Genomic DNA, 11,413 nt, shown 5'->3' with positions numbered 1-11,413 from the left:
AGTTTAGATGAAGGTAAAAAAAAAGTGTTTTGTGCCGGAGACTGGACAGCAAGGTCAAATATCACAAGACATGAAAAGGTTTTGGATGTGAGGAAGTGGAACTGGAAGTACTTCCTAAAAATCTAGTGATATTTTAGACTGTTTACACAAACATGAACCAACCACAGGATTTACAGAAGTTGTGTTTTTGTTGATCAAACAAACAAACAAAAAAAAAAACAAGCGAAAAGGGACAAACTTCCCTTTTCGCCGGTGCAGAGAGGAAACCACATTCAGACAAAAAAACTCCAAAAACAAACACTTCAACATACAGAAATATGTTCGTGCACGAGGCAAGGCCACAGGATGTGAAAACGAGCCGGGCGTCCTCCTTCCAACTGACCAATCGCAGCCTGACAAACGCCCAGGTGACGCTGATCGATCAGCCAATAAAACTCGAGTTCAAGTCGTTTTTTTTTCTTTACGATTTAAAACACCGAAACAACTGAATTATTAATGAGTTGATTGACAGAAAACAGATTGTAGAGAGTAACTACACAGTGATGTCACAGCGTCCTTGGACGCCGCCGCCGCAGCAGCAGGTGACAGAAACAAGATTATCAGGAGGGTTCAGTTACGTTTTTAAATGAGGATTTGCTGCCATTTTCTCTTTTACATCAATGCAAATTGAGATTCTTTGGACAGTTTAAGTTGTTATTGCGGTTTTTTTTCATCTCACCACCACAATCATCTTTTTTCTCCTTTAGTGCAGTTTTCTTGTCTCGTGTTATTTGTGCAAATTAAGAAACTAATAAAAAGTAGTTGGTCGGACAAAACTGTAATCAACAGATTACTCAAGAATAAAAACACTGCTAGTTGCAGTTCTAAATTAAATATAGAAAACAAGCTATGTGGCATGAATCATTTCATCCTCTTGCGACATTGGCAGGACTTAATTACGTTATTCATTAATCTGCTGATTATTTTATTTGATTAATTCGATTAGTTATTCAGTTCCCACAACTTGAGATGTTTTCAAATGTCTTGTTTTATCCGACCAACAGTTCAGAAATTCAGTTTACTGTCTCGTATGTCAAAGAAAAGCAGCAAATCTTCACATTTGAGGAGCTGAAACCTGTGAATGTTTAATATTTTGACATTGACTGATCGATTAATTGACTAATCGTTACAGCTCTAGTGGGAATCCTTCAAATCCTTTAGCCACGTTTAGCATTTTACCGACTCAATCAACTTTTCTTTGCAGTTTTTCAAAACTTTGCACCAACTAACCTGCAAAAAAACATTTATGTGACTGCAGGTAAATTACACATTAATCTCCGCTCTGGTCTTCAATTAGACTTTAACTGTTCTTCTGGAAGAAAAATACAAAATCTGACCTCAACTTCACCTTCCTGCCCGGCTCGGGGGAGGGAGGAGGAGGAGGAGGAGGAGGGGGTGCAGTGCATTCTGGGAACAGTGCATTCATATTAGGACAGTACCGTACACAACAACAACAAAAACAACATCATACAAGTCACCTTGTAACACACAGCTTCCTGCTTGAACCTGCCTGCAAATTAAGACTAAAGAAAAGTTTTTGTTTTCTTGGGACTTGATGAAACGTCGCCAGCAGGGGGCAGCAGCAGCAGCAGCAGCACCTGGACGTGCCCACGAGCAAGGCACTTCACCCACAACTGCCGCAGTGCATAATAAAGCAGGGAACATCTGTCTGTGTGTGTGAATGAAAACATCAGGTCCAGATGTTCAGTCATTATTGCCTTTGAGGAAAGTGATTTAACACTCTCGGAGCAGCTGGACAGCGAAATGCTCGACACCAAAACGAAATGAAAACATCCCTCTGATAATATTCTGCTGAAATTCAACTTATTTTTACTTATACATATTTATATATTTTTTATATTTAAAAAAAAAAAAAAGAAAGAGACAAGCTAGAAATCTTAACAAAAGGTTCACTTACGAGCTTTTTCCAGGGCTTTCAACAACAGTTAGACCAATATATTTATTAGTCTTGAGATGATTAGTTGATTGACAGAAAATTAAATTGGCAACTATATTATTAATCAATTCATAATTTCCGTCTTTTTTAAGCAAAAATATCAAACATTTTCTGGTTTCCAGTTTCTCAAATATGAGGATTTGCTGGTTTTTCTTTGTCGTACATGATATTAAATTGAATATATTTCTGTTTTGGCTAAAACAAGCGAGTTGAAGAGGTTAACCGATTAACTGAGAAAATAACTGGCTATCGTGTTAGTTGCAGCCCGAGCTGATATACAGTATATGTCACTAGTAGCTTATAGGATACATCGGTATTTCAGTACGTGTCGCTTTATAAACAAGAAGGAACCGAAGAGCAGAAATGCCGAAAATGTTTGAAACTGTTAATAAACAATGACGCCGTTACATAGTTCGTCCACTAGAGAGCGCTGACAGGTGTTTCGCTCATCTTGGTCACAATTCTTTAAAAAGAAAATGTTTTTTAAGGGATTCTTATGAAGAGTGTTTGTACGCTTTATATTAATGTAAAAAAATATTAATATCAGCTAATATATTTTTATTGGATTTTTTAAAAAAAACTCTCCAGTATCAGTCAGTCTGTACTTTCAAATGCGTCTCATGATTTTCATCTATGCAGTTTGCTTACGTAACATCCTGCAAAAAGCTAAACGAGCCTTTTTTTTCCACCAAACCTGTTCTGTTCTGAACTCACTTTCACACTCAAATTTCTCTTTGACTCAACTCTCTTAAAAAGGAAAATTCAGGTACTTTCCAGCCTTCAACAGCTGATCCAGATGAGTTTGATCACTGACAAAAGTTTGAAATGATTCCTGTAAAATTTCAGTGTATTTGTAAAGCTTCAGGAGGCGGAACGGCCTCGGTTACGAGAGGAAGAAATAAGTATTTTTTTTTGAGCTTTTGTCTGTTACTAACGTGTCACTGAGCACGGCTCCGGCAGTGAAGACTGATGAACTCATGAGTGGAAATCCTGCTCAGGTTTTAAGATAAAAAACCCTCAAAACGACTGACAGGAAACATCATACGTGCTGGAAAAAACACATCACTGTGACGATGACGATGATGGTTTTCCTCGTGTTCCTTTACGGTTACAGCTGGAGCAGTGAACTAAATGCAACGTTTGATGCCCATTTTTTTTGTTTAAAGTGACGTTTTCATGACTCTCTGATGGTCTTTGAACCTTAAAGAAATCCTACAATTTGCAGAAACTGTTTGCTTTTTTTAAAAAATCAAACAGCAGCTGCGTTATCATCTAAGAAAACCAGAGAACTCTTGGTCACTTCTGAAGAAATATATATAAAGCAGGCACAGGAGAAAAAAAAACTATCAATAAAAGTCTGATTGGTCCTTACAGGTATTGATCAGTGAGTTTACACTGGAGGAGGGTTTATGTATCATACTGTGACTCGGCGGTAGCGTGGGAGGACGACAGCAGGAGTCGAAGTCCACACGGACGCTGACGGGGGCCCAACTATGAATGAAAGCAGACGTTTCCTGAGGTCAAACTGTGGTTTAAACACCTGATAAAAATGTTTGTTTTATAGGACTCGTTAATCTTGACAAATTACACCCAGACCTGTTCTGTAACAGAACAGAAACTCTTACATAAATAAAACGAGCTCTAAATATAGATTCGGTTTATAAAAACAGATAATAATAATGTTGCAGTACTTTACTAGAGTGAACTGAGTTCATACTGGCAGATGAATAACAGACACTTGTGTTTGATTATAATCCATTGATAACTTGGTGAATTAATGAATCAATATTGAATTTAAATTATGCACCTTAAACTCAAGTTAAAATATAAAATAAAATAAAAAAATCAGGAATTATGATGATTAATGATTATATTTCAAGTCATTTTTAGATTTTTAGGTGCTACAATAAAACTTAAGCTTTCTGGCAAATTGAATGATTTTTGATTGTTTTTCTCTGAGTCATCAGTTATAAAGAATTAATAAAGTTATAACAGCTTTTTAAAAATGTATCAATTTCGTAATTGATTGTAATTAAACACACTAAAAGTCTATAATTATTCCTGTTGATTTGTCATCAATACTGTTTCAGCTTTTTGCAAGCTTTTATAAATGACATAAAACTCATTAATGAAATTTATCTTTTGCTCAAACGTCTGGTTATTATTGATTTAAGCAGCTGGAGCTACAATATCTGACTGTTCTGCATTTACTTAACAAGAAAAAAAACTTCTGCGCTGCCTGTTTAAGAAAGCTACAAAATGATATAATTTGAAAAATATTTGTTTATCTTTTTGTTTTTTGCCTGAGTCTGCGTCATCTTCCTCCCTCCCGTCGTCTCGACCGTCAGCGATCCACGCGTCTTCCCTCCTGAGAGCAGCGTTATCTGCGCCACTTCCTCCCCTCCTGGCACGAGGAGATAAAAAAGCCCCTCTGCACAGGAAGTGGACGCATGCCATCGAGAGCATCTCCATGTTCGCAAACAGGAAGTCAGATTTACAGTGTTGCAAAAAAAAAAAAAAAAAAAAAGCTGAGCCAAGCCAACAGATTCCTGTCATCCTGACACTCTTTTATATATAAAAAAAAATATTAAAAACCTCTCTGTACACTTCCCAAACAAAGTGACGCTTCCTTCCTTCCTTCTGGATCATATGTGCCGGGTCATTGTTGCTTTTCCTCCCATCGGCTCACAGGGAGAACGATCAATCTCAGAGCGGAGAGAACAGACGATACATTTGTTGGAATAAAGAGAGACAGAGCGGGGAGAGAGCCCTTGAGGAAAATACTGTACATGTGCGATCAAACACCTCGAGAAAAGGATCTGATTTCTGTCTATTTCAGTTACGCAGGTAACTTTAAACACAGGGGTGTCCGCTGCACAGGGAGGGGAGGGGGGGGTCAAAGGCTGAAGTCCACTAGGACAGGAATAAGGTATATTATAAGGATCTTATTGCCTTGAGAGGAAGATAAAATATTAAAAAGCTTCCAGATAAAGAACCACACAAAATTTAAACAACTGACGCATCAGTTTTAAAGAGTTTTTTTTCAAGTACAAAACCTCCTCTGAGTGCAAACGCTGAAATGTTGCCTTTAGATGCTGCAGAAATGTCCAAATCTGTACTTGTGTGGTTCTTTGCCTGAACTCTTAATAATAATAATCATAATAATAATAATAATAACACTAATAATATTGAAAATACTAAGACACAGGTAATCTATCAGTAGCGATCAGTGGCGTTTCTAATCTTTCAGAGGCCACTTTTTAAAAGTTTTTTTTTTTTTTTGCAATTAAGCTGGTAGACGAGGAGGAGGAGGAGGAGGAGGAGGAGGAGTGGATGTTCAGCTGTCGCAGTGTCTTCTGGGAGATCAGGAGGAGCAGGTTCGTTTGATTTTTAAATAAATCTAAAGAACAGAACAGAGAGATATCACCTCTGCCGCGGGTAGAAGTGATCAGCCGAGGCCGTCGGGAGACGCTCGGCTGCTCCTGGTTTCTCTCTTCCTGAACGCCGAAGCGAGCCGACAGATGACGAAACTGAAAAACATCCAGATCTGCGTTTAGGCTTTAATTCACCTTTTTGTCAGTCCCGACCCAGCGACCTCTGGCTAGGAAAAGGGGTTCTGGACTGAAAAGGAAAACTGATCTGATAACAGCGTTAGGTGAAAACTCGGGAGGGTCACTTCACTGGTTTTCTAGCTGGCGACTGAACAGGCAGCCAATCAGGAGAGCTGCATGTAGCTGAAGAGCAGAGGGACCAGGAAGAGGACGTTGAAGCCCACCGTCCCGTACACGATGTAGCGGTAGGGCAGCTCCACCTCCATGTGCTGCCTGGCCTTCCTCACGTCCCCGCCGGGCAACCTGACCAGCCGGCACACCAGCGGGATGGTGACGGCCTTCATCAGCGCCCGCGTGGCCACCAGCACCAGCACGCCCAGGAGGAAACGCAGCATGGCCGCGCCCATCAGGCCGGCGCTGAGGGCGGGCATGGAGAGCGGGAGCTGGTCCGGCGAGGGGTCGGGCATCACGCCCAGGTAGTGGTTGACGTGGGAGGCCAGGGCGACGCCGGCGCCCGTCCCCAGGATCTGAGCGGTGTCGCCCCGCGAGGTGCTCCAGGTGTCCAGGGTGAAGGAGAAGAGGCCCAGGCCCAGGTGGAGGGAGATGATGATGAGCGGGGCGTAGCGGCACGTCAGGTTGAAGCCGTCGATCAGGTCCAAGGCCGGCAGGAAGAAGAGCAGGATCAGGACGCTGTACAGGACGCCGGCCATGACGTCCTGGAGGACAAACAGACACACACAAGGTTACAGGATTCAACTGACACGATCATCCGGACTGAAACACACACAGACGAGCGTCTATATTTAGTGTTTAGTGTCACACTTTCTCAAAGGAAGACAAACATCGCTGGCGTCCTGACAGTGACGGTTCAGGTGTTTTCATTTCTCACAATCATTCTTCCTGACAGACTGTTATTACCACAGAAAACACCAAACTCTGACACTAAAACCACGGCTCATAATACGATCATCAGGCTTTGTGAGTTTGCTTTATGATGGTCCTGAAAGATGATATTTTTGTTGTCTTGTATGTACAAAATAATAACTTCTATCCGGAGTTTGTTTTTTCTTTTCTTTTGTCTTTCATTTTTTCTCACACTCAAGTGGTTTTATCTGTTTTTTAAAACCTAATGATTTTATGATTTGTCTGTTTTATTTTGCTGCCTTTGTGAAGCACGTTGTAATGTGGATTCTGAAATGTGCTTTGTAAATTAAGATTATTATTATAATCTGAGATCTTGTGTGCAAAAGATAACTTGGATGATCTTGTGTGAGCGAGATACTGACTGAGCATGAACTGTGTCTGTGTTGTATCGACTGACTGCAACTAACATTTATCTTCATTATCAATTCATCTTATAACAAAACATGTCAATTTCTTTAAGTAGAAGAAATGTTTCTGGTTTTGTTTGAGCAACAGTTCAAAACCTGAAAATGTTGAGTTTACAATGATGTAAACAAAGAGCAGGAACTAGTGAATGATTACTTTTCTGCTGATCGACTATTAGATTAGTGCTTTCGGTATATTCGGTATATGTAACTAACTGATGTCACCTGGCTGTATGCTGAATTTACCCTGGAAGGACAATAAATAAGACTGATTGATTGATTGATTGATTGATATCCTGCGTAAACGTGGACGCTGACAGACACAACGAATCAGCTGATTCTGTCATTTAATTTCATTCAGTCAAGTTCAAAGACAATTAAACTTTATTTAAACATATCAATGAGACACAAGTTCTTCATGTTTGTTTGTTATTTCCTGCTGATGGATAAAAGGAAGCTGAAACAGGAAATCAGCGAGTTCAACACGGCGGTGGACAAAGGTCATCACGGCCGTTTATTTATTGACCCCAGTAACAAACTGACAGTCGGCTTCCTGCGTTCATTTCTACTGTGAACTTTTCAGATTCGTTCCTTAACCTGCTGAGTTCTTACTTCCGAACTGATGAGTCAGAGATGTTCTGCACTTTTTGCATCTTGTCAGCGTCTTTGTTATTTTTAGCAACAAGTTTTTTGCAAGAAGCAAATGTTTCTGTGCTTTTATTACTCACATTAATATTATTGTGCAATTATCAAACCAAATCTCCACTAGAAAGAACTCATTTGAGGCCACAACTAACCATTATCTTCTTTATCTATTAACCTGCTGATTATTTTCTTGATTAAATTAATCGTTTTGTCTGTAAAAATCGTGGCGTCTTCACGTCTTTTTTTTTTTTATACAATCAAAAGTCAAAAATCTGAAGATATTCAGTTTACTGTCATGTGTGACAAAGAAAAGCTTAAAATCCTCAAATTTGAGAAGCTGCGACCAGTAAATATTTAGCATTTATGCTTAAAAAAATGACTAAAGTGATGAGACGATTATCAATTAATTTTCTGTCAACCAACAACTTGCAGCTCAAGTATTTATGATTTAAAACTGATAAAAATCAAAAGGCACAAGGATAAAATTTTCTATATTTTCATATTGGGAACGGATCTACTAGCAAGTATTGTGTGCGTATCAAAGCCTGATATATCTTCTTCTTCTGTGCCGTAGACCTGCCGATGTTGTTAATGTTCCTTCATTACGAAGATTACTGCACATGCTCAGTAGCGTCTGTCTTACACAGAACTTCTCTCCGGAGACTGAAAACGTGATGCTGTTATTAGTTTTTGGAGCCGTCTCTAAACAAACTAACATGAGCGAACTCTCCACTGCAGCGGTGTGACTCAGTGATGTGTTTTTAATAGTTTTTGGACAATACAGAGGAATAAGATATAAGATATCAGGCTTTAATACACACACAATACTTGTTAGAAGATTGTTGGTTTGGATCCAAACATGAGATTTGTTTACAATAAGAACTGGGACTACTTTCTACTGAATATAGTTGTGCACTGCAAAGCCTCTCTGTAGGGGAAGTTGTTATCATGTGTGTGTGTGTGTGAACACAGTTGGGTGGGGACAATAAAAGCCTGTAAATCGACCTTCAATAGTTCCTCTTCATGCTGAGTTTGGGAGCGTGAAGTGTTTACTTTGTTTGACAGCGGGTGTCTAATCACTGTTTACTTTCCCTGGAAATCAATGACTGTTCCTGTAAGATTACACCCGACTCAGTCCACCAGTCCAACGCTGGGACCAGTCAGCTCTGCCTGACAGGTTAGTCCACTTGGACGTCCTTATCAGCAGGAAACCCGAGGTCCTGTTACAGTTTAAACATCTATTTGGCTGCTTAAATACATGTTGTGGTGTGAATGAGCGTTGGTTGGATCGTTGGTTGTGCACGTCCTCAGAAATTAATACTGCACGTCCGCAAGATTTGGACAATACGCAGATGAACAGTAGGGGCAGTTTAGGGGCGGTGTGGGGATGTGATGGGGTCAGAGGTCAAAGCAGCGACAGCGATGGCGGAAAGTTTGGAAGACAAGTTAACAGACCAAGTCAGCAATTACTCACATCTGTCTGATGTGTCATTAAAGTAGTAACAAAGTGTTTATTCTTTACATCAGGCTTCTTCTTCTTTGCATTTTTTTTGGCGTATTTTACATCATGCAAATCCAGAAGTTCTATTCATATCCTTAGTTTGCTGGTGCGCCCTCTAGTGGATTCCTCCAGTAACACACAAATATGTAGGCGAGTATGTTGAACAAGCAGCCGGTCGTCTATGCTGACGCGTGGTTAAAAAGCGTAAAGGCGACTCAGCAGCAGCTCTCACAAGGTCATTGATTGATCACCTTACTGCTGGCGTCGTCTTAATGACACACACGGAGGATGAAACCTTTAAGCTGTCTGTAATTTTCTCCTCGACTGACACGAGTGGAGGGAGCTCTGAAACAACCAGCCGCCTGATCTAAAAATGTCCAGAGAAGAAGACGAGGAGGCGGCACAGCGCCCTGAAGACACCAGACGAGACATTTAGCGCCTCGTGATTACAATGAAGTGAAGAATTTATCCACTTCAGGAAGCTTCAACAGCACCACAAACTACAGCCTCCAAAATGACTCTCCAAGAAAGAAAACCTGCCAGCTGAGCGGACGTCAGGCTGGGTGGCCGACTGTAAGTGGAAGCAGAACCACTAATGACCCCGTATGTGACCCGATGTGACTCCTGCCTGCTGTTCGTCTGGAATCCTTAATGACTTAATGGATCCAGCTATCGCGTCCATCAGGCCAGTGTACGAGGTCCATTTGTGCAGCAGTCGTGGACATTTGGAAAGCAAGTGAACGAAGTTGTTTTCTCTCTCAGTGCTGCTGAGCGTCATTAACTGAGGCAGTAAACCCTCGAGGGCCAAACCACAAACTACTGTAGCTGGACGGTAGCTCTCAGATGTAGTCAAGTCTGGAGCTGCAAAAATTAGTTGATTAATCGATTCGTCAAATGAAGCTATTTTGATAACTGATTTATAATTTCAGTCATTTTTCAAGAGAAAATGCCAAATTGTTCTTTTGATTCCAGATTCTCAAATATGATGATCTGCTGTTCGTCATATTTGACAGTAAACTGTATATCTGATGGTTTTGGACTGTTAGTCAGACAAAACAAGCAAATTGAAGACAATTAATCAAGAAAATAACCGTCAAGTCAAATCAATTCTAATTGATTCAGTTGTAATGGTGAGAGGAGGTTGTTCGGTTGTTTGGCTGCACTTTGAAGCTACTTGAAACCCTTCCGATCCTATTCTTCATATATATATTATCAATCTAGCTATAATTTTATCATGCTGATTTTCCATATTGTCATTTTGCTTTCTGGTCTACATCTATTGCATCTGACCATCCTGGAAGAAGGATCCTCTTCCATTCTTTTTTCTTGTTGAGTTTTTCCTTATCCTAAGAGAGGGTATTGAGGTATATAAATAAAATTAGACCTGATTGGATTATCAGGGCGGCAGCTAACAAAATGTCATAAAACAGCAAAAAATCTGAAGTTCCCAGAGCCAAAGTTGATGTCCTCAAATTGCTTATTTTGTCCAAAACATGAAGATTTTCAGTTTTTTTTTATCATAGAAAAAAACCAAACAAACAAATAAAAACCTGAATCCACACATTTGAGAAAAATCAACTAACTGTTTCAGCTTTATTATCTATTTATGTCTCAACCAGACGGCCTTAAAATCTTTTTAACATACAACACCCTCTGTGTAGAACTGTATGGAGGTAACGCAGCGTCGTGTTTACAGTTTTAGTTAGTCGATTAGTCGTTTGACAGAAAATGAATCAGCAGAACTATTTTGAAGGGCTGTCCAGCTGTCAGATGTGAGGATTTAATGATTTTCTGTCATACATGATGGTAAACGCAATATCTTTGGGTTTTGTACTGTTGGTTGGACAAATAAACTCTGGGAAAGTATAAGGGTAATTTTCACTATTTTCTGATATTTTACAAACAAAATGATTAATTGATTAATCAAGAAAATAATCGTCAGATTAATCGACAAGGAAAATAGCTACCTGTATTGAAGCGCTATTCAACAAACCGCCACAGGAGAACCAGCGTTTAGAACATAGCTACTTCCCATTTGGACAAATTATTTAACTATGTAAGAAGCAAAAACACCGAAATCTGAGTGAAAGTGTTCAGTTAGCCGTCTGATAAAAGGTTTGCAGATGTCAACAACGTCGTAAGAAGCACAACAGCTTTTTGTCTCCGAGCTCTTTCCTGCAGAACAAAAGAGGAGGAAGTAGTTTCATTGGGCGTGATGATTTCCAGAACACATTAAGTGCCCGGCGGGCCCGGTAGAGCAGACCGCTAATGGCTCACCATGTGTTCAGCTCCACTCCCTGAAAACACAACATGGTCCCATATGGCTGGAACCTCAGAACACACATCAGACTCTGTTATCAGGTGGAAACGAGCTCCGTGCATGCAGACAAAC

General features: G+C 40.1%; 1 protein-coding gene across 1 annotated transcript in view; it reads right to left on the bottom strand.

The window, feature by feature from the left end:
• Positions 1-2,571: 2,571 nt before the first annotated feature.
• sgpp1b (sphingosine-1-phosphate phosphatase 1b) overlaps positions 2,572-11,413 on the bottom strand; it is a 30,264-nt gene continuing 21,422 nt past the window's right edge. The window contains exon 3 of the mRNA XM_044374416.1: positions 2,572-6,263. Coding sequence (XP_044230351.1) covers positions 5,712-6,263 — 552 coding nt within the window. The 3' untranslated portion in view covers positions 2,572-5,711. The remainder of the gene's footprint in view (positions 6,264-11,413) is intronic.

Source organism: Thunnus albacares, chromosome 15, assembly GCF_914725855.1.
Source record: "Thunnus albacares chromosome 15, fThuAlb1.1, whole genome shotgun sequence".
Lineage (NCBI taxonomy): Eukaryota > Metazoa > Chordata > Actinopteri > Scombriformes > Scombridae > Thunnus > Thunnus albacares.
This window is presented reverse-complemented; position numbering and strand designations above follow the sequence as displayed.